At 37.0% G+C, this 24548-nt stretch overlaps 1 protein-coding gene across 14 annotated transcripts in view; it reads left to right on the forward strand.

The window, feature by feature from the left end:
• PPP1R9A (protein phosphatase 1 regulatory subunit 9A) overlaps positions 1-24548 on the forward strand; it is a 339661-nt gene that overhangs the window by 262296 nt on the left and 52817 nt on the right. For all 14 annotated transcript variants that reach the window (XM_025291975.3, XM_025291972.3, XM_044946447.2 and 11 more), the window contains 5 exons: positions 429-584; positions 14381-14434; positions 17014-17243; positions 18657-18753; positions 19734-19905. In XM_025291975.3, the coding sequence (XP_025147760.2) occupies positions 429-584; positions 14381-14434; positions 17014-17243; positions 18657-18753; positions 19734-19905 (709 nt within the window). The remainder of the gene's footprint in view (positions 1-428; positions 585-14380; positions 14435-17013; positions 17244-18656; positions 18754-19733; positions 19906-24548) is intronic.

Below are 24548 nucleotides of genomic sequence, written 5' to 3' on the forward strand. Positions count from 1 at the left end.
GTCCCTTCCAGCTCTGTGAATCTTTTGACCTACCGTTTCTTCTTCTCTGCTGTCAATATTGGGTGACTTAATGCATTACAGGTGGCAGGAATTTAAAGGAATTACTTATTTCTCTTAGCAATGTAATTTTCTTTAGTAAAACCCCATCAAATACTTAGATTTAAAATAGTTTGTTGCTTCACTAAAGATACTGCTGATGCCGTTAGACTTTTAGAAATGCACTTATATACGTCACAGACCTGTCACTTTGGATCTTTGAACTAACATTTGTAACCCTAGCTGCATGAGGCATGCTTGACTCAAAAGCCTACTTACACTTTTACCACTTGGTGTGACATATTTTATTTCTCTTTTATAAAATATTTTAAAAATAGCCCACCTCCACCTGAGTAATAACAGCTGGGTTTCTGAAGTTCCCTTCCTTTTAGACAGGAGAATATGCCACAGATGAAGACGAGGACGACGTAGGGCCTGTTCTTCCTGGAGGCGACATGGCCATCGAAGTCTTCGAGCTGCCTGAGAACGAGGACGTGTTTTCCCCCTCAGACCTGGATACAAGCAAGCTCAGTCACAAGTTCAAAGAGGTAAGTTGCCAATCTGCAAAATATTTTTCTCTACCTGTCCATTTCATTATTAAGTATATACTTTTGTTAGAAAAATATATTAAGAATAATCGGTTTTCAAAAGAATGCCTTTCAATTACAGATTGTCCAGAATCTCACTGAATTTCAAGGCAAAAGTTAAGTAGATCTCATTATACAGTCATTAATTTAAATGCATTAAATTAATACAATCATTATTTGTCATGGTGACAGTTTCTAACTTGTCTGTTCATAATTTCAAGCTACAGCTTTAATTTGCATTTTTTTGTGATAAGTTCAGGTTGTATGTTTAAAGCTTTATGAAAGTTTTGGGAGCTGGTTTCTTCAAAGGCAGTGATTGCTAAAAAGGATTTTTTTCCCCCCCTAAACTAGACAAGATTCCAGCAGGGATTAGATGGTATTCCCAAATGGCTTAATTGAAGAAAGTTCAATTTCTTGAAAAAGTTCAAGGAAAAAAAACACTTTTTTTTAAACTTTTGATTTTATCGTAGAATATGGTTGAATGAGTTAACAGAACTACCAAGTGATATTACAGCACACAGGGACCAGCAGCAGCAGAAGCTGACACCATCTGTTGACTTAATAGGTGAAGAGGGGAAGAGATAACCTTTGTTTGAAGGCAGGCCATTCACCATCTGCAGCTTTGTAAGATGCAGCCACTGCTAAAAACGACAACTTTGGAGTGAGGGTGATAATATACCAAGACCCTGCTCTCCTCTGGTTGATGCCGCCCATCAGTCTAATCCAGGTAGGATAGCCTGGGCAATTCAGTCCTGAGGCAGGAGCTGTCAGAAATGGGCCAGGATCCCGAGGGAGTGAAGGGAATGTAGATAACCACAAAACTCTGCTTCCAGATTAACTTCTCAGAACCTCAACATGTAAAACAGAAACAGTGATGGATGTGTCCCCAGGCATTTCCCTCTCTGTTGTTTTGTGGAACTTCCTCCATTGTTGAAAACAAATATGTCGTTATTTACAACCTCCCTGCAATAAATAACTCTGAAGCACTGAGGCTTGAAAACCACTGTTCTGTGGTTACAAGTCTCTTAGGGACTTGACCCCACTTGGAAAGCATATTTTCCTTTTCAAGAAAAACAAGGTTGATAATTGCAGATTTCTAATATTTAATTTTGATGTGTTAGAAACAGGGACTTAAAAATTTATGTATTTGTTTGTTTATGGCTGTGCTGGGTCTTCGTTGCTGCACGCAGGCTTTCTCTAGTTGTGGCGAGGGGGGGCTACTCTCTGATGAGGATGCGTGAGCTTCTCAGTGCAATGGCTTCTCTTGTTACAGAGCAGGGCTTTAGGGCGCCTGGGCTCAGTAGTTGCTGCTCTTGGGCTTAGTTGCTCCACAGCATGTGGGATCTTCTGGGACCAGGGATGGAACAGGCCTCCTGTGCATTGCAAGGCAGATTCTCAACCACTGGACCACCAGGGAAGCCCAACAGAGAAATTTATATGTTCTCATGTTTTACCTAAGACATCTAGTATATTGACTTACCTTTTTAATTCCTCATGACAAATTTGTGAGGCCAGTATCAAAGTGAATGTTCTTTTCAAATATAAGTTTTTATTAAATAAAACAACTTATGTTCATTATAGGGTTTTAGAAAGTACAGATTTGTATAAATGCCACCAAAATCATTCATGATACCAATATTATGGTATTTGATATTATAGGATATATACTATGTTAAACTCCTGCTCTTGATACTAAAAACTGTATTTTTAGGATCTTCCCATGTCATCAAATATTTTTCCAAAAATGATGCTTATTTACTGTTTATCTTATGGATCTTATATGATTTACATCACCCCTTGTTTTAGAACAGTTCGTCTGTTTCCAGTTCTTTTAAAATTATTAAAAATAATATTGTAACAAAGATTACATTTTCCTTAGGATAATTTCTTACAGTGGAATTATTAGATTACAGAATATGAGTATTTGGGGGACTTGTACTTAGTACCAATTTGCCACCAGCATGGTTTTTTCTTGGTAGTAGAGAAATTTGTTATGTCTCCCAATGAATGTGTTTAGAATGCCCATTTCTCTTTCACATGTTATTATTAGTCAGATTGAACCATGTCAATTTATATAGTTCACAGAGTCATTCAAGCAGAATACATGGGTTTTCCAGACAATATATGACTATTCCTAGTTCTAAATCAGACTCAAACGTCTTGGTGACAATGAAGTACACTATTATCTAATGATCAGAATTCTCTTACAGTAGAATAGCAATTCCTGTCTTAGGACCATTTCTTATAAAGACTTTCTAGATTAACTGATATCTTCAAAGAACAATGCAGAGAAGTGGCCAAGTGGAAGTGGTATAATCTGTTTCTGCTCAGCTCTGATGTGGCCTAAAATTACATACTATCTGGAGAGCAGATGAACTGTCTGTTCTTTAAACAGTCTTCCTTGAATATTGTAGCTCTCAATCTTACTTTGAGGCAATGAGAACAAGGTTGTGCTCCTTGGGAAGAGTCTCTTGTGTAACTTACATGTTGCCAGGTGAGTATGATCCCTGCTCTTTGGAAGATAATTGAGCTGGAATTAGAATACATGTTTTTGTTTTTTTTAATGGAAGTTAAAGAGCTTAAAAAGCAGAAATAGTAAATAAAGGTTATAGCCTCCATTTTCTGAATTGACCCAGGTACTCAATACTGCATAAATATTGTTTGAAATGGACTCCATAGTGCAGATAGCTACATGATCTAGACTGGGGGTCAGTAAACTATGGCCCATTGGCCAAATCTGATCCACTGCTTTTTTTAATAAGTAAAATTTTACTCAAACACAGCCGTAGACATTCATTTATATGTTGTTATTTATTATTGTCTATTTGTTTGTGGCTGTTTTCATTCTACAGCAGTAAAGCTAACTAATTGCACGGAAACCATATAACCTCTAAATCCTAAAGTGCTATTTGCACTGTTACAGAAAATGATTGCTAACATTGGTGTAGGCTGCTCTGCGATCTGGAACCATTCTTTGTAACATGGCTGATTTAGTTTTAGCCTGAGTAACCAAATCTGCATTTTTAATTTTGGCTTTTAAGAATTGAACGTTTGTCACCACCTCTAAAACAGGCAAATACTGTGTCATTTCACTTAACATCCTTTTATTCTCTTTTGTTTTATATTTAACATATGAATATATTCATTTGTTCAGGGGTTTAGCACAGAGTGTCAGCTGCCTGGCTCTCTGTAACAGGATTTGTGTCCTGTACACGGCCACTGCCACAGTTTTAAACTTCTTTATGTGATTAACATAACATGCCCCAAATTATGCACAGAATCTGGGGTGGAGGTGGAGAGTCATTTTGTGTTGGAGTCTGTAAAAAAAAACCTCATATTACAAAGAGTTCTCTTAATTATATTATTTCAACCAAAAGTATACGTTATACTGTTTGGGCAAAGCGCATTATACTAACATTCTCGCAATCATTCCTATTTTTAGCCTATTATATATTTTGCAACTGAACTCGAACCTCCTCTATTTTCTATTGAATATTTTATCCATAGTTCTTGGGATATACTTAGTGGTTAAATATTTGGCAAATGAATGGTATCAAACATATACTAGAATTTGTTGTATAATACAAGACAGCTATTTAATTTCCCAAATAGTTGACGAGGGGGCTAGCACATTTATTAAATGTTCATTTAACCGTTTCCTTCTGGTTGGAAGGCCAGCATTATTATCTGCAGTATTTGTCTTTATACTCTGGACTGCCTTTGACCTTCATATTCTGTTTCATTTTCTCATTAATCTTTGGTGCAGTAATGTTAGAATATATATAAAACATTAATGAAATAAATCAGATCCACCTAACTCTTCTCTTCAAAAATTCCTTTACTTTTCAAGTTATTCAAGAAAACATTTGAATCATTTTAACTCCCTTGAAGAAACTTCTTTGCATTTTTTATTGTAATTTCATTAAGCTAGTAAATTAACTTGCAAAAAACTGGCATTTTTATCACATTGACTCTTTTAATCCAAGTTCATGGAACATATCTGTTTAATTAAAGTCTCTTTCTGATCCTCCCTCAAATTTTATAGTCCCCTCTATTATGTAAGTGCCACCTATAAGTAATGGAAAGTCTTAACCAGAGTGCATTAATCAAAAGCTGCCACAAAGGTTATATTAGCTCCAATATAAGTAAAGAAGTCTTCTTTATTTTTCTATTTTCAGAAATGACTTTTATAAAAGAGACTTAATGACTTTCATAAGATCAAAATTTGTGTTCCCTGAAAGTTTGCTATTACTCAGCTATAAAACCATATGTGCATTTGTGGAGGAAGATTTTTAGAATACATAATAGCTATTACTCTTTTCAAGTTTTTCTTGGACCAACTTTGGTATTTTGTATTTCTCAAGAAATTCATATATTTCCTCTAGGTATTCATATCTATTAACTTATGTTTTTATAATATGGCTTTAAAATAGTGAAATCTTTAGTAGCTATAACTGCTGCTGCTGCTAAGTCGCTTCAGTCGTGTCCGACTCTGTGCGACCCCACAGACGGCAGCCCACCAGGCTCCCCCGTCCCTGGGATTCTCCAGGCAAGAACACTGGAGTGGATTGCCATTTCCTTCTCCAATGCAGGAAAGTGAAAAGTGAAAGGGAAGTCGCTCAGTCGTGTCCAACTCTTCACGACCCCATGGACTGCAGCCCACCAGGCTTCTCCGTCCATGGGATTTTCCAGGCAAGAGTGCTGGAGTGGGGTGCCATTGCCTTCTCCGAGTAGCTATAACTAGTTACCTTTTTTATTCTTTTTTTGCTTTGAACATGCTCAATTTTTTCTTAGTTTTTTTTTCTAGAATTTATCTGTCAAGTTAGCTTTACATTTCCATTTTTTATTTTTAAATTTAAAAATATTTATTTTTTCCTACCAATATCTTTATTTTTTCTCACCAATATCTTTATATTTCCTCCTGTTTTATTTTTTGGTATATATCAGTTGCATTCAATACATTTATTTTTCTGATAACCCTTATATTTTGATAAGTATATTTAAAGCTATAATTTTTTCCCTGAATATTGGTTTAGCTATATGCAACTTTTCTCTTTAACACAAGAATTATTTACTGGTATATTTTACTTTCCACACCTATCTACTTTATTTTGCTATCCTTTTGTTATTGAGTTCTAATTTTATGACACTATTCAGAAAACATATTCTGTATAGTAGCTATTTTGAATTTTCAAGACTTCTTTTGTAGCTTAATTCATAAATAATTGTATTTAAATATTCCTTATGTATGTAAACATCACACATATCCTGTACGTTGATATGAAATTTATTTAAGCATTAAATTTATATAGATAAGATTAATAATACAAACACACAAATGTCTTCTCTGTAGCATGGCTTAGATTTTGTGGTTTGATATACCAATTGTGAAAAGTATAAGTTAAAATCATCAGCTACAGTTTCTTTCTTCCTATAATTATAGCAGTTGCAGTTTTATATATTTAAAGGCAATACCAAAGAATGCTCAAACTACTGCACAATTGCACTCATCTCACATGCTAGTAAAGTAATGCTCAAAATTCTCCAAGCCAGGCTTTAGCAATACGTGAACCGTGAACTTCCAGATGTTCAAGCTGGTTTTAGAAAAGGCAGAGGAACCAGAGATCAAATTGCCAGCATCCACTGGATCATGGAAAAAGCAAGAGAGTTCCAGAAAAACATCTATTACTGCTTTATTGACTATGCCAAAGCCTTTGCCTGTGTGGATCACAATAAACTGTGGAAAATTCTGAAAGAGATGGGAATACCAGACCACCTGACCTGCCTCTTGAGAAACCTATATGCAGGTCAGGAAGCAACAGTTAGAACTGGACATGGAACAACAGACTGGTTCCAAATAGGAAAAGGAGTACATCAAGGCTGTATATTGTCACCCTGCTTATTTAACTTATATGCAGAGTACATCATGAGAAATGCTGGGCTGGAGGAAGCACAAGCTGGAATCGAGATTGCTGGGAGAAATATCAATAACCTCAGATATGCAGATGACACCACCCTTATGGCAGAAAGTGAAGAGGAACTAAAAAGCCTCTTGATGAAAGTGAAAGAAGAGAGTGAAAAAGTTGGCTTAAAGCTCAACATTCAGAAAACGAAGATCATGGCATCTGATCCCATCACTTCATGGCAAATAGATGGGGAAACAGTGGAAGCAGTGTCAGACTTTATTTTGGGGGGCTCCAAAACCACTGCAGATGGTGACTGCAGCCATGAAATTAAAAGACGCTTACTCCTTCGAAGGAAAGTTATGACCAACCTAGATAGAATATTGAAAAGCAGAGACATTACTTTGCCAACAAAGGTCCGTCTAGTCAAGGCTATGGTTTTTCCAGTAGTTATGTATGGATGTGAGAGTTGGACTGTAAAGAAAGCTGAGTGCCGAAGAATTGATGCTTTTGAACTGTGGTGTTGGAGAAGAGTCTTGAGAGTCCCTTGGACTGCAAGGAGATCCAACCAGTCCATTCTAAAGGAGATCAGCCCTGGGATTTCTTTGGAAGGACTGATGCTAAAGCTGAAATTCCAGTACTTTGTCCACCTCATGCGAAGAGTTGACTCATTGGAAAAGACTCTGATTCTGGGAGGGATTGGGGGCAGGAGGAGAAGGGGACAACAGAGGATGAGAGGATGAGATGGCTGGATGCCATCACTGACTCAAAGGACATGAGTTTGAGTGAACTCCGGGAGATGGCGATGGACAGGGAGGCCTGGCATGCTGCAATTCATGGGGTCGCAAGGAGTCGGACGCGACTGAGCGACTGAACTAAACTGAACTGAACATATATGTTCAGGATTATTACAACTTTTCAATTCATTGTAACATCTCTCTTGTTTTCTAATGACACATTTTACTACAAATTCTCTTTTGTTTGTAAAAATTCAGCACTGCCTTTCTTTAGGTTCATATTTGCTGCAGAGTATCTATTTCTTCCATCTCTTTATTTTCAACCATTCTGTATACTTTTCACAACTGTGTTTCCTTTAGTCAACATATTCCTAAATCTTACTGTTATACTACTCTAGGAGTCTCTGTCAGTTAATTGGTCAGTTTACCCCATTTATATTTAATTATTTTAATATTAGAACTTACATCTACCACCTTATTTCATAATTTCCATGCTTCTTTTTGTTTTGTTTTTATCTTTTTACCTGCTTGCTGTTAGATATATCACTTTTTCATCTGCTGCTTAACAGTTACACGTTTATTCTCTTCTTCTCTAACAGTTACTCTCAAGTAGCTTTGACTCCGTCTTAGGATATTTTCACCCAGCAACATGAAAGGCAGACCAGCAGCTATGTCTTTACCATTTAACAAAATAATAGCCTTCACATGCATTCATCCACCTCTCCTCCCCTCTAATATTGACACAAGAGTAATGATTAGCTGGTTTTAACATTTTAATTCACCACCTTTTCCCCTAAAAGTGTTGTTGCACAAGCTAATTTTTTTGAACTAGCACTGCGTACTGTAAAAGAAAAATCTAATGACAACAGCCATTTGGATACTTGTATTACTTTAACTTTGTACTTTAAATTTTTTATCACAATTTCTTAAAGTAGATCTCCTTTCTTTTTTCCTAATCTGTTTTCCTGTTCTGTGTTTGTGTTTATGTTTTCATATTGGTCTGTGAATATTTTCTTCAGTTTTTGAATTTTTTTCAGTTTCTGTTTCCTTAGAAACACTGTCTCTAGTATTATATTTTTACCTTTCTTTTCTTCTCTGTTTTTTCCCACGCCTGAGATTGTCCTCAGACGTGTCCTCTCATATCAGTGTTTCAACTCTCTGTAGCATTAAGTATGCTTTGACTTCAAGTTTATGTATGCTTTTTTAGCGCTTCTAAAACAACTTAATTCTTTTAATACATTTTAGTTTCTGTGTTCTCCATTCATTTTTCATGCCTCTTTACTTTCTCTTCATCCTGGTATTCCATAGAGTTACCTTAAAATATCTTTTTATTTATGGGATACATTATTTTCACAGGTTTACTTATTTGAATTTTCAAGTTGATACTTTATTTTCCCTGATCTGAAGAATTTAGTAATAGGCTTAGTTTTGCCTTTTTCTCATCTCTTTGTCTTGAATGAGGCACAAACCACTTTTGTATCCAGTGTTAATCAGGAATATTTCACTTTTTGAAACCACAAATCCCGTTGCTGGACCTCCATCAGGAGGACATGTCTATGTGCCTAGTTCCCAGCCTGGTTGCTGCTTTCTGGCAGCCTCTCATCTAAAGCAGTTCTCTGTACTAACGTGCGATGTCCAGATCTCGCCATGCAGCTCTGTAAGTTAAAGAAAGAAAAGCTATTCCCTGCTCTCAAAGCACTTACTGGGACTGTCCCTGTCCATATTGCTGCACATTGGCGTCTGGAGCTGTAAGTATGCGACGTGCCACTGTCAGCCACCTTCCTGAATTCTTCTCCTCATGTAGCAATTGCTTTCTGAATGAACACAGGAGCGGAGAGTGAGAGAGCCTGGTGTGAAGACGCTCCAGGAGAGACAGTAGAGTTTGCCTTCTTCCTCATTGATAAACTTGGTGTCTCACGCTGTTAGTGAGAGAGGCACAAGGCACCTCCCTGTCTTTGGAGTGAAGATAGTGAAGCTTGGATAGATTTTTCTTAATTCAGCTTCATGACTCACATTCTAGTAACAGTTGTTTTTAGTTTCAGGATCAGTTTGGTTGTGAGTTTTTCTTTTCTAATATGATTTCCCTGGAAATGTAGTGGAAAGTAGGAAGAGGCTGAATCAGAAACTGCTGGCCAGGTGCCTGGTCGGTGGACTGGCAGCACTTCCCAACACCATTCCTTCTTGAGAGTCGTAAGTACTAGCTCCCAGGAAAAACAGTTCTGCATTTATCTGGAGGAAAAAAATGGAGTCTAAAAAATTTGTTATTTTGCCTACTTAAGTCATAGAAAATCTATGAAAAGTAATTTAGAAAAAGTAATTAATGCATTAGATAATAAAGTTACCTTTATGGAACTGTCCATTAATATGTCAAGAAGGTAAAAAATTGTTATGTACTTAACAATAAACAGATATTTATTTTAAAGGGAACTGTAGTTACAGGCTGTCACCTCCACCCAGCACCATCCCCATGAATAACCAGTTTATGAGTCACTTAGAGAGTGACTTGGGGGACTAGGTCACTCTATGCTGCACACACTGCAATCTGTGTTGCCATTCAAATTAGGTTATGACAGCATTCAATCAGCCGATTTCAACTAGTTTTGCATAGTCTATTCCCTGAGAAGAACACTTTGGTTAATGTAAAGATAGGTACCATTTATAAACCTTTGAGCAGAAATTGTAAAGAAATATAGCATAGCTTAACTTTAATGGCACCAAATACAGGTAAGAGCAGCCCTGATTTCTTCTTTTCTAGAACTTATGTTGTCATGGGTAAGATGGACTGCAATCACATGATCACAGATATAATTGTAAAAATTCTGATTTCAGTGCTGAAACCACTGCATAAAGTTGTATGCAAATATTAGTTATTATTTTGCCCTTGTAAGAACAAGCTTCCTAGGTGGCTTAGTTGTAAAGAATCGGCCTGCTAATGCAGGAGACTTGGGAGACACGGGTTGGGAGACATAAGTCGGGAGGATCCCCTGGAGTAGAAAATGGCAACCCACTGCAGTATTCTTGCCTAAGAATCCCGTGGACAGAGGAGCCTGGGCGGGGGTGGGGGGGGTCACAAAGTTCATGGGGTCACAGAGAGTCGGACTGAACACACACACCACCTCCACCAAAATAAGAACAGAGAGTGTAAAAGCTCCAGTACTAGAGAGCTCTTAAAATATTTCCTGCAAAGATAACATATTTCCTTTCTAGAGAAAAAATGATTTACGTGCCTGTACAAGATAAGTAAAGAATGCAGAAGTTCAGTCTTATAATGTTTATGCATAAAAATGTTTCTGTTTCCTGTGCAGTTATATTTGGATATATTGATTCAGAGATATGAGTACGTGTTCTGTATTCATCTTTTTGAAAGAAATAAACAGAAAATAAACACAGCAGGTATACCTGCAGAATGTTACATGAGAGCTGCTGTTCTTTGTAAGAGGGCATGTGTTTATTTGTACTGTAATCCTGGGGTGGATATCGATGGCATTCATGTTCAAGAGGATAGAAAAGATGAAAGACATTGGCCTTATAGACATTGATCTGCAGTCCTTAACTTTTTATTTTTCTCTATCCTCTCTGCCCAAGTCGTCTCTCCAAACCTATATTCTCTGAAGCCCAAAAGCTCCAAAAGGTATTTCAGGTTCTGTGTCTATTAAGCAGTTATGTAGACCCTGCTCCCTGCAGCCAGCTGTTGTCTGCAAACCCTTATACTTGTACTTTGGAAAGGCTATTAAACGTGGAAGGAGAACTGCTTTAGAATAAGAAAATTCAATTTGGTGTGCACTGTGCTTCTTTTTTCAAGTCACTGTACCTCTTTGAAAAGCAGTTTCCTCTTCCTTATGAAATGGAGGTATCCCAGCCCCCCACTGTGCCCACTTTGCCTGGGAGGCAAGGGTCCAAGTTTGGAGATATGACACATAGGCCAAAGCCGCAGGTCATCCGAAGTTCCTGAGTTTTTCTCATGCATCTGGAAACTTCTTTCAGGAGGTGGTATTTATTAATCTCCTCGAAGTAAGTGTTTCAAAGGTAGATTCTGTGTAGCGCTCATGTATCCTCAGTGACTATAGCACAGTGTCTGGCACATAGTCTCATTCAGTAAATGCAGGTTGAATAATGCTTGAGAAATTTCTAAGTTCAGTGACTAAAAGCAAATGATTGAACACCATGTTGTATGTAGTATGAGAATACTCAGACCCCAGAAGTGACTCATGGTTTCCAGGTGGAATCTTATCTTCTTCCCTGAGAGGTGACAGTGATCACACATGCCTCAGCATTTCCATGATGATCAGATGAAAAGTGTGTCCAAAGCTGGTTCCGATGAGGTACAGAGGAAAGGAGGAACAGAGTAGGTGCGGTCAGACCTGGGATAATTTCCTCTCCACCACCTGCTTCTGCTGGGAACTTGAAGAGCCTATGTAACTTCTCTGAGCCTCTTTGCCTGTCTGAACAGTGAGGTTAACAGTGCCTGTCCTACCTCCCTCACAGATCCATTCGCAGTGAGGAAGGAGGAGATAAAAAAAGGGAAAGGATGCTACAAATGTAAGAAATTTGGGGCTAGCGGAAAGGACTATGGACTGGAATTTATAAAACCTGGCTTTGATACTTATTAGCTCTGCAGCTTAAGCTACTGAAACACAGTTTCTTCCTATATAAAATGAAAAAGTTCAGTTAGTTTATTTTTAATGCTTTTCCTTCTAATAGTGGTGGATTTCTAGACATTGTGTTAAGGTGCATGCAGGATTAAAATAATTACATAATAATTACATATCTATCATCTTAGGCTGTATTAGTATTAGGGAAGCCTTGCACTAAAACGTTTGTCCATCTTCTGAATAACGTCTGAATTTACAGACCTCGTTTTGCTTTCCTATAGCTAAAGGACTGGGCTGTACCGAGTAACAAACACTCAGCTTTTATCAGTGTTCTCGCCTCACTGCTTTATGAGTTCAGTTCTCTTTTGTCATCTGTTTCAGTTAGATGGGAGGGGTAGGATAACTGAAAATCAGCCTGGCTGCTTCACAGTTTCCCCTTGGTTTGTCCCACACGTCACTTGATTAATCCAGCGTATGCATTCCTAGGAATGAAAATGCTGGCGTGGGATAAGAGTTTCTCCACTCTGCAACCATGACAGTCATCTCCAGGGTCTTCATTTCATAAAACGTCACACCTGTAGTACTTGCAGAGGCTGTGGTGTTCTTCCATCCAGTCCTCTCATTTTGCATATTGGAAACTGGGGCCCAGAGCTGTAGCTTGCTACAGAACATGGTAATTTGAACAAAGAAAATCCAAAGTCCTAACACATTGTATTGCAGTATAATTGGTTGCCTTACAGGGAGTTAACCGCTGAGAAAATGAAATATGGCACTTCTTGATAGTTGCGGCATTCATCATAAAATCTGCTCTTGATTTCTTGCTACTCTTCAACTAGAACTAGAGGAGTTGGTTTTATTTCAGGTGCAACATTTTACAGCATTTAGGACTTTTAACTAAGAAGCAGAGTTGGAGTAATCGTATTTTAGTCCTTTAAATCATCCTTTCTTAGTCTTGGCTGACTAAGAGTACTTCCCCCTCGAGACTGTGGAGTGCAGAAGCCCCTGGGAACGGAGAGGGTGAAAGGAGCCACAGCCGCATAGGCAAGACTGCAAGAGCGACCGCGCCCGAAAGCAGGAGAGTAAAATGAGTGAGCAGGGCAGAATCAGACGTAGAAGTTTCAGGGTCACCCCACAGGAGCACCTCGAATGAGACCTGAGAGCATCATGGAGGGGGCATTTTATAAGGAACTTGGGACTCTCCGTTTCTGGGCTCTTATTCATCAGCATCTAACCCTGGATTCTAACATCTTTCCCTCTTCATCCTTCCCATATGCCCCTAGTGGTCAGGCAAAAACCAAGGAAATTAAGATTACAAACCAGAGAGAGGGCTGAGGTTTATGAGGTGGTGTGATCTCCAAAGGTTCACATTTCTGTCTTTTCATAGCTATCTTTCTGATAAGAAAACCTTAGACTTATTTGATTACAGTAATATGGGAAGATTACAGTCCCTCTGTACAATCCTAAATTCAAAATGCTCTGAAAATATTATTTTAAAATAATTTTGTAGCAGACGGTAGTAAATCTGACCAAAATTGATAAGCTACTATTTACAGTCTTTATGTACCTCACTTAGTCACAATATTCACATGTTTGGTGGCAAAGATATTCATGTATTTATTTGATTATAGAGAGCGTCCACAGACCCTGCTGTGGGCAGTCAGCAATTTTTGGAAAATGCATCTTACTAAGTTTCTGAAATTGGAAGAACTCTGAATTCCAAAAACATCTGACTCCAAGCATTTTAGAAAAGTGATTTCCAACCTAGAAATTGTTTTCCATAATTTTTTTTTTATTTATTCCTTAAAGAGTGATTGTTTCCTTCATTTTTCTTCCTTTACAAAGAAAGCAAAGTGGGGGGAAGGGAGAAGCAAAACAAATCTAAATGGTGGCTCTAGAGAGAATCAACCGCAACTTGAAGCTTTGGAGGGTCCAGGCCCTCAGTCTGAGTAAATGACTTAAAGGACAGACATCTAGATCTGTACTTTTACCTGCAATGTAAAAAGGAAATTACATATCTTGTCGCCGACCTGCATCGTCCTCTTCAGCTTTGCAGCCGCAGCCCGAGCTGTAAAAGAGCTGCTAAGCTAAAATGCGCGCGACTCGCGGAACCAGAGCGCCGCCTTCCTTCCAGATTTGGAATCGAAGCTTCCCACTGCCCGTCTGCCTGCTGAAGCTGTTCGTCCTCAAGACCGCAAGGAAATAATTCCTTGACACTCAAATCACAAAGGAAGAGCTGCAAGGAGGGCAGGAAAATGTGTTTCCTTCTCTTTGGTCCCTGAGCAATTAAATTCATAACCTAATCTGATGTTAGGGAGCGTGGACCATAAACCCTGTGTTTAATTAGTTCGCACCTAGAGAGTCATTTTACACACTAGACATTTTAATTTACAACCTGCTGCACCGTAGCACTTTTCTAGCCCTTCAGCTATATAATAAGGTATTCTGCCAGCTGCTAAGGCTTTTAAAATGTAGAAAAATATAGATACGCTTAGTTCAGATTTTTTTCCTTTCTTTTCCATTTTCAGTTGCAAATCAAACATGCAGTTACAGAAGCAGAGATTCAAAAATTGAAGACCAAGGTAAGCACCAATACATAGTGTTTGAATTGTACATTCTAAACTCCAGATGCTATGAATATATTCAACCCAAGCACTAAATGCTTTGTTTGTGTACATTTAGAAGAACACAAATGAGAGATCCGTTCCCACTGTTAGTGGAAAACCTAACAGTGCACAGCCTTAGGGGGTCAGCACCCCGCAGCGGAGATAGCGCGGTATTTTAAAATTGCATATTTGCATATTTGCACCTATGTGGCCAATTCCCTCTGCACTTGCTCAAGAAGTAAATGTTTATAATAGTTCAAGCATTCAAACTACATTTTGACCACTAATCCTTAAGCACAAGCTGTTATACTGTATCTCTTTCTCTTTTATTTTATTTTAAATAAATGTAATCATTTTATTTATTTTTACCTTACCAGAAGTAATGTATTTTTATTAACATAGCACATGAATTAGGTTTCATAAAGAAAAATTCAAATTCCTAGTAATGAACTATTGTGAAATTTAATTAATATATGAATAATTTATTTTAGGTTCCAGATGCCACCAGAAATCTTTAGACAAGTTTAGTTCATGTCATTTAAATTTGTGGGAAAAAACAGGTCTTGATAAAAGGAGTATGTATTTTTAGTTTATATATGAAATAATGAAAAGTTCAAAAGGGCATTTTTAATTGGTAAATTATAAGGTAAGTTTCAGTTTCTTGAACTGTGTCTAGTTTTATCAAATATGTAGTCTCAAAGATTTTAAAATATCTTTTGAATTACTTTAAAAACACAGTTAACGTTTTTTTTTTTATGGCCTTCTAATAATTGAGACATAATTCCTCCCACACCACTAATAGTCCCTTTCCCTGTTCACATTATATACACGTGTTTTGTTTTTTCCATGTGTTTTAAATGGAGATAAATTAGCAAGGCTATTTTAGGTAAATGGTATTTTCAGCTAATAACTCCGTAGTTCTTTAGTCAAAACATGTCTATACATCATTCATGGTTTCAGCCAAGCTCTGTGAATAATAATTTTTAAATTAGTAGAGATTGGTAAATAAGCAACTTGAACACAAAACACTGCTTAATAAAAGGTGCAGGTAAAAACCCAGTCCTGTTTTAAATTTCTATTGTTTCTTGGCATAGAATGGAAGAATAGAAGATTTTTAATTGTTGGTTACAGTGGGGGGAAAAAGATTGCCCTCTGATTGCAAGTGCTTTAACAAGGCTTATGTGTTAGGTATTTAATTTAGAAAAATCTATAAATGAGTATTTTTTTTTTCAAAATTATATTGGCTGTGCCAACATTCTATTACCTATGCTAATATCCACAGATTAACTTGCTTTACTGTTATTCTTTATATCCATGTTAATAATAGAGTTCCTAATTTTGAAATGGTTTTGACTACTATACTTTGCAATCTGTTTTGCCAATGTGGTTTAAAATACATATAAAAACATATGTATATTTCCATTTGCCAAATGCTGTGCAATTTTGGAATGTTGTAGATTTTGAAAATCGATATTAATAGCGTATAATGACTCTGCATCCTTTCAAACCATAACAGAGGCATGTGAAATGGATGCAGCACTAGCGTAGAGGTTAGATGCTTAGTGTCGATAAATGACCTTTGATCCCTTACCTGAGAGATCAGTCTTGAATTTCTGTAGAAATGAGGGATTTGGACCAGGGTCTTATCTGTTCCTAAACTTTCTGGAAAGCAGAAACCAGAGGAAGCTGCCTTTCTTTTCCATCAGAGAGACTTAAATTAGTTCAGGAATAATTTATATTTTTACTTCCACTGTCATTTATACTTTTATGCAAATTGGCATTTATCAGGCTCTAGAAACTCAGAACAATGTCAGCAAAATAATGAGCTACAGACTGTTTTCATGAGTCAATTGAAATAAAGTATGTGATGATATGGTCAAAAGGGATTAAGACAAAGTAAAAATAACTTTTATCAGATTATTATCCCCAAGGAGCTTTTCCAAGCATGCTGATGTGATATATCACAGTTCTCTTTTACATATAACAATTTAGTCTTAGAAGACTTCAGTTACTTGTCCGAGGTTTAAAGGCCAGTGTTGGCAGAGCTGGAATTCAAATCTAAACTATATGACTCCAGAGTCTGCCTCTTAATCATTGGCCATACTGTGCTCTGTCCCTCTCCTTCCCAGCTTGCTGTCTCCCCACTCCTTTTTTAGTTAACATTTTACATATAATTATATGTTTTAAAAACAACTCTAAAAGAAAGCATGTTGAAGTTCATTGGATAGAATCAGTCAAATTCTAAAACATTTTTTACTGCTTGGAGAATTTCATACACTGCATGGTATGCTGGAAAGATCCTGGGAGTTGGAAACAGATCCATGTTTTATCATTTATCAGATGTGTGACCTTGGACAACCATTTCACTTTTCAAGGCTTCCATTTTATAATTTCTATAATAATGAAAATCATACTTGCTCTTCTCATTTCAATGTGTTTCATGATTGAGTATATGTAATAATGGAATTTATTCTAAAATATGCTATAAAAATATGAGAGATGTTTGCTATAAAAGTACCCAGAAATATCCTTGGTTTGACATTTGCTTTGTCCAGCTGCAAGCTGCAGAAAATGAGAAAGTGAGGTGGGAACTAGAAAAAACTCAACTTCAACAGAATATAGAAGAGAATAAAGAAAGAATGATGAAGTTGGAGAGCTACTGGATTGAGGCCCAAACATTATGCCACACAGTGAACGAGCACCTCAAAGAGACTCAAAGCCAGTATCAGGCCTTGGAAAAGAAGTACAACAAGGCAAAGAAACTGATCAAGGATTTTCAACAAAAGTAAGCAGCTTCTAATGATGTAACGATTTTTGTGTGCATCTAAAGAAGTCTTATATCCAGTAGTTTTGTAGTATCTAGTGGAAAACAAAAGATGACCTCAGAGTCATCCCTTTAAGGAGCATACTTAATAAATAGACAGTACGTTTTAGAAATCTCTTACATCAGTGTTTCACGTGCGATTATATTTTGTTTCTTCTGTAATTTTTTGGCAACCTCCTGTTTTGTTCTTGTTTTTGCTGTTGGTTAATCATTTATTGTAACTGTTAAAGCATTTGAACCTCTGTCCTTTTGAAACGTATGTAATTTAGAAGCAAGAAGCCAAGTTGAAGTCATGCAAAATGACTGTTGGATATGGTGCGTACAAAGCAGCAACTGGGGCCTTCTGTTTCTGTTCTTAGAATCAGTTAACTAAAGAATTTTCCCACTACAGATAGTGGGAATACTGACTGACAAGACCCCTTGCCCTGTTACTTTCCTTTCCTTGTGAGAGAATCACAAGGTCCTTGGTTCACTACAGTGAGAGACCATCACCACACTTGGCTTTTAAATTTCAACACGTATTTTCAAGCTAATGCTGCTTTGCTTCCATCTGTTGGATCTTGGTGTAATCTCAGGGAGACCAGGAAGATTCTTACCATATTTTTTCATCAGTTACTTAGAAAGTAACTCTAGTAAAAAAAGCCAAGCATATATGTAAGATTCATGGTATCTGTTATTTCCTATCATGGAAACAATGGTTTTAATGTTTAAAAGGTATTGCTATAAAAGTATCTTAAAAAGGAAGCAGTTGTTCTTACAACTGTGAATTCAATACATCTCTATTTTAATTCTTATTAAAAGTATTCCTAACTCTTATTTCATGTAATAATTTTATAATAAATTCTACCACATTTGATATTTCTCCTTGTCCTCATGATATCCTCAGATGTGTAATGACAGCTTCCCCTCTGTGTTTCTGGCCCATTCAGCCTATTGTCATTTCTAAGAAGCAGTCTTATAATAATTATCTTTTAAAAACTCTACCATCCATTCCATCAGTTTACTAGGTAAATGACTTTATAAATGTGGAATTATTTCTACTGAACATGTAATTATCTCCACTAAATTACCAAGGTGGGTCATTATTAGTTCAGTAGCTTCTATCCAAATATGAACAGGTGCTCCAGAATCAGGAGCTACAAATGAAAATCTCAGTAAGCAGAATCAAAGCATTTTTATTTACTTTGTATATCTTTAAAACATTTTATTTGCTTTCATTACTAGATACCTTTTCTCTGTGAGTGAGTTTTATTTATTTAAATAGCTGTCTAGTTACTTATTTCACTGTGTGGCTCATTGCTTCAGATAAGAATTTTTATATTTCCTCATTTATTGAGTATTTGATGCACTGAGATCTATTATTTTCTCCTTAAGAGAACTTGATTTCATCAAAAGACAGGAAGCAGAAAGAAAGAAAATAGAAGATTTGGAGAAAGCTCATCTTGTGGAAGTTCAAGGCTTGCAAGTGCGGGTGAGTCCTGTGCACAGAGCCACTGGATGACAGAATAGCCAGACAGAACTTAACTTGAAAAGACACACGCACCCCTGTGTCCATGTCAGGATGATTCACTGCAGACACTAAGACGTGGAGACAGCCTAAGTGTCTGTCACAGATGAATGCGTAAAGAAGATATGGTGCATTTATGCAGTGGAATAGTACTCAACCATTAAAAAGAATGAAATGATGCCATTCACAGCAACATGGATGGACCTAGAGGTTCTCATACTAAACAAAATAAGTCAGAAAGACAAAGACAAAAACCATATGATATCACTCATATGTGGAATCTAAAATACTACCAAAATGAACATATCTATGAAATAAAAAAAGACTTACAGACATAGAGAACAGCCTTGTGGTTGCTAAGGGGAGGCGATAAAAAGACTGGGAGTTTGGGACTGGCAGATGCAGACTATTATGCATAGGTTGGATAAGCAGCAAGGTCTTACTGTATAGCACAGGGAGCTATACTCAATACTCTGTGATAAATCATAGAGTATAATAAAAAGATAAATCATAGAATTTATCTTTGTGACCCCATACACTGTAGCCCACCAGATTCCTCTCTCCATGGGATTTGCCAGGTAATACTGGATTGGGTTGCCATTTCCTTCTCAATGGGATTTTCCTGACCCAGGGATCAAACCTGAGTCTCCTGCATTGCAGGTGGATTCTTTGCCAACTGAGCTACCAGGGAATCCCATGATAAATCATAGTGGAAAAGAATATATATATATATACACACATGTGTGCGTGTATATATACATATATACATAAAACTGAGTCACTTTGCTCTACAGCAGAATTTAACACAATATTGTAAATCAACTACCTTTTAATAAAATTAAAGAAAAAGAATAATAGGGTAGTTTTGCCTAGTGCTTGAAGAAGAGTGCTGCTTTATGGTTTTATGAGTGGTTTTTTTTTTTTTTTTTTTCCCTCTCTCTTAGATTAGAGATTTGGAAGCTGAGGTGTTCAGGCTACTGAAGCAAAATGGGACTCAAGTTAACAACAACAACAACATCTTTGAGAGAAGGACATCTCTTGGTGAGGTCTCTAAAGGAGATACCTTGGAGAACTTGGATATCAAGCAGACATCTTGTCAAGATGGCCTAAGTCAAGGTTTGTTCAACCTAACCATAAAAATGGTTTTTAACAGCTATAAAATTTGGCCTTACATTCTTCTTTGTTTTACTCAGAGATTTAAAAGGTGCAAAAGCTTTCCTGCTTTGGGAAAGAAGAAAGGGCTTGTCAAAATAGTAACCTATCATTTTGCTCTTGTTTTATCAAAAATAAATCTTTGAAGTAAACAAACAACAAAATTTCAAGTTTGACAAGCCAGATACTAATTTTAAACCACATAAACTTGATACGTTTAATGAACTGCCTTAAACTGATAGTTTATCCCATCTAGGGTGAGTTACTGCTTAAGGATTATGATTTTTTAGTCCCTAGAGTAAAGATCTTTTTTATAACATCAGAAGGCTGACTGCCCACTTCCATCATTTAGAATTCATTGAGTTAAGAAGTTCTGTATAGTTTTCTGCTTTTACCTTGATGACTTGTATATATGTCTCATTCTTTCCTGTCAAAGACCAAATCAGACCAAAACACTAGAAACATTTTCTATTAATAATGAAAATATTAATAAAGGAAATGATCTTTGTTCATATACCAACCATAAATGAATCACTTATTTTCTTCCGCCAACGCATCTGTACATGGATTGCGTGTATAAGAATGTGAATGCTTTAATATGTGTAGTATATTTATAAATTTAAAAATGTGTTAAGAATTTATTAACATGAATACATAGGAAGACATAAAACTTTCAATTTCATCTCTTAAAATTTCTACCTAGTGGATGTTAGAAAGAGTGAAAATAAAAGACTGTCACGCCGTAGCATTGTCATGAAGGGACTGACAACTCACAAGCAGTGGTTTGACATGCAGTAAAACTGAGGTCACTAATGAGCTATGTGATTCTCTGATGCTCTTTCACACATATTACAATGTCTCCAATGAGATTTTCTGGATAAGCAAGTTTTAATATCATATCATTAGCTTTCAGAACTAAACTCTTAGCTGTTAAAAATGAAAGTATTGGAAATTTTCATTTAAAATTGAAGTAATATTTAGAGATTTGAGTCTCTTCACTAAGTTTACATCCTTTTGCTGTTTCCCTTACTATGACATAGTCTGTAAATAATGCCTCCCAGTGGTGAAAGAAAAGTGTTTCGCACCAACATTACCACTAACTGAAGAAGTGTGTGACTTCAGGAAGGTCATTCAACTTCTCTAGGCTGGTTTTTTTTTACTATGCATAATATAAAAATAGCAACACTTCTTTATTCTCCCCCTTAAACAGTGTTTGAGATGAAAAAAAAAATTTTATTAGAGCATTATAGAGTTACAATTTTTATATCTGAAACTCTGTAAGCTGATTTTCTTAAAAAATGGAAATCAAATCAGTGTGTTTTTTCCCACTTTTTTGAATATTTTAATTCTTCAGATTCACTGTAGTTTTTATAATAAATATATATTCCTGCTGTGCCATACACAAAATATTATCAGTAACCAGTGACTTTGCAACATCTGATTAATTTCTTTTAGTTCAGAAATCAGTATCTTGTCAAACATATAATTAACAGTATTTATTAAATTATGTGACTACAGAAGATCAACATACTTTATTGTTAATATGTTGATTTGGATCAGAACCTTACATTTCTTCAGAACCTTACATTTCTTCTTTTTCTTCTATCCTACACCCTCCATTTTGCCACATAATTATCAGTTTCCCTAGCAACACTGTCGGTTCCCGGTGAAATGCAGAGACTACTAATTCTCCCTGAAACCAATTCGTGCTTGTGCGGTAGAGGTGGAATCAGTCATCTCAGACATTAGCAGCATACATATCAAACGGTCCTCTTCCAGTTTTGCTGCCGAGGACAGTCAGCGATAAATCTCCTTGAATTTCAATTGCTTGATCACATAAACTAAAATGGCTTGGTCAGTAGCTAGATAGGAATGCTCTGGAAAGCACTTTTCTAAATTGATCCTTTGCTTCTGTTGCTAGGGAACGCTGAAGTCGTGGAGGTTTAGAAAAGGAAGTAAAGCAGCGGACCAAACACAGGTCATTTGGCATTTAATTGCCACCCCACCCCCAAGCACACACCTTTTTGCCCCAGGACAGATACAGCAGTGGAGGTCGCTTCTGCTAGTTTTCACCCTTGAGGTGCAGGGCTTTGTCGCCTCACCTCCTGTAGACTGTCCAGCTCTCATTTGTTTTCTAAGCACTGGAGTCTTGTTGATAGAAAGAGTGGTTTAGCATTTTTTTGGGTCTGAGTCAGCTCAGTGAAGCAAAAGGATTATCAATTACAGGTCAGTGAAAAACCGTGTTGGAATGAAATAGCGAAAGAAAAGGAAAGAGAGGGTGAAGGAAGCAGAAAAGCAAGAGGAGGAAAGAAAGAGCATGTAAGCAGTCACTTGTTCTCAAGAACTCATCCTCTTTTAGGAACAAGCTTCCCAACTGTGGATGGATTAATTGTGTGACTCTCTTATTAAATTATTGTACATATTTAGAGTGATAAAACCATTTTTCAAATCATGCAGAAATTTACCACAGTTCAATTTCTATTCAAACATCATACATATGGCTTTTTCTATAAACTAAGCCTACTGAAATATCTCATTGAAATGTGGACATATTGGGAATTTCCTGGAAGTCCAGTGGTTAGGACTCTTCACACTCACTGACGAGGGTCCCAGATTCAATCCCTGGTCTGGGAACTAAGCTTCCCACAAGCTGCACCATGTAGCAAAAAAAAAAAAGTTGGCAGATTATGTATACAAACATATTATTTAACACAGTTTGATACTTTTTTCTTGAAGTACATAAAGCAAGTATAACAGTTTTTTGTTTTGTTTTTTTTCACCAAGAGACACAACAGACTCAAGCACTTCTAGTTTACACCAGCATGTCTGGCAGGTCCTAGTTTACATGTGTCTCAGGATGTGAAAAATGACAGTTTCGTCCTGCTGCCATGTTTCATGTTTGTGATTTCTTAGTGTCTGAGTAATGCTGGTCTATATAAGAGTTCTCCAGTTTGCATCCAGAGGCCCTGAAGTGACGAGAAATGTCTGTTGCCACCCAGATGTTCAAGTCAGGATTAGGAAAAGAGTAGAGAACAGGCTTGTTGGAGAGATCCTGGTAGAAGGAAGAGTTGTAGTTGTAGTTTAATTAAATTCCCTAAAAAAACTCACTTAAATAACATGCTCTTCCTGAGCCTCCAGGTATTCCAGATGAGGCAGGAGAAGGTTTTGGTTGGTTTAGTTGCTGAGTCGTGTCCGATTCTTATAACCCTATGACTCCTCTGTCCATGGACTTCTCCAAGCAAGAATGCAGGAGTGGGTTGCCATTTCTTTCTCCTCAGGGATCAAACCCAGGTCTCCTGCATTGCAGGCGGATTCTTTAAATACTGAGCCACCAGGGAAAGGTTTGGTGTGAAATGAATAGATAATATAAACATTTTAAGAGATGGAGAGGGAGGTTTAAGATGGGAAAAAAGTGAATAAAATTAGAATAATTTTTCCTGATTCAGAAACCTTATGTTAAAGGTGGGACCTTACATTCAAGGTGTGTCGTAGGGTATTTTTGGAGTAAAGGTAGGCTTTGGATGCATGAAGAAAAGTTTGTACTTAATTCTATAAGCATTGTGACCCATTAACAGTTTTGTTTTTTCTTAGAAATTAAAAACTCTATTAATGGAAAAAGATAACATTTGCAAAATCAACAATAATGATAATAAGCAATACTTTCTAACACAATATTGTAAATCAACTATACTTCACTTAAAATATTTCTGGGAAACAATGCAATAGTTCTACAGGGCAGGCAGTGCTTTAAGTTACTCATAATAATTCATTTAATTCTCACAACAGCCCTAAGAATAGTATTGCTGTCATCCCATTTTACAGATCAGAAACTGTATGTGAAGAAATTAAGCCCTCTGCCCAGGCTCACTATGGTGGTTCAGACGGTAAAGAATCTGCCTACAATGTGAGAGACCTTAGTTCAATCCCTGGGTGGGGAAGATCCCCTGGAGGAGGGCATGGCAACCTACTCCAGTATGCTTGCCTGGAGAATCCCCATGGACAGAGGAGCCTGGTGGGCTGCAGTCCATGGGGGTCACAAAGAATCAGACACGACTGAGTGATGAAGGATACAGCATACATGCTCAGTGAGCAGGAGAGCTGTTCTCATCCAGCTCTACAGCCCATGTTCTTAACTATGCAGCTGAACTGTACTGCTTTTTTGGAATCCGCTGCTTCTCTTAGACAACTGATGGGAACTCTGCCTTCAGAAAAGGCTGAAATCATAAGAAGTCAGAAAATCCAAAGCAATACCATTAATAGCATTGAGGCATAACAGGAACTGGGTCACTAGTAGGTTTGTAAGTGTGATTCAAGGATCCCTTTGAATTTTGGGCATTACTACCAAATACTTGTTTTATTTCATACCCATCTACTCAGCCAGTAGACCACTGGTTAAATAACACTGAATGTTATCTTCTCCAAAGTATGAACATGGAATATTATATATAAAGCATTTTATCCTTAGTTCCTTTAGTTACTTTCTATTTCTTAACTCTAAGGAAAACTGTGCAAGAAGAAAACGACTTAAATTGCAAGATAGCAGATTATAGGAAAGTCTTGTGCTTCGTCGTTCAGTCATGTCCGACTCTTTGTAACCCCATCTACTG

Source organism: Bubalus bubalis, chromosome 8 (assembly GCF_019923935.1).
Source record: "Bubalus bubalis isolate 160015118507 breed Murrah chromosome 8, NDDB_SH_1, whole genome shotgun sequence".
NCBI classification, from domain to species: Eukaryota; Metazoa; Chordata; class Mammalia; order Artiodactyla; family Bovidae; genus Bubalus; species Bubalus bubalis.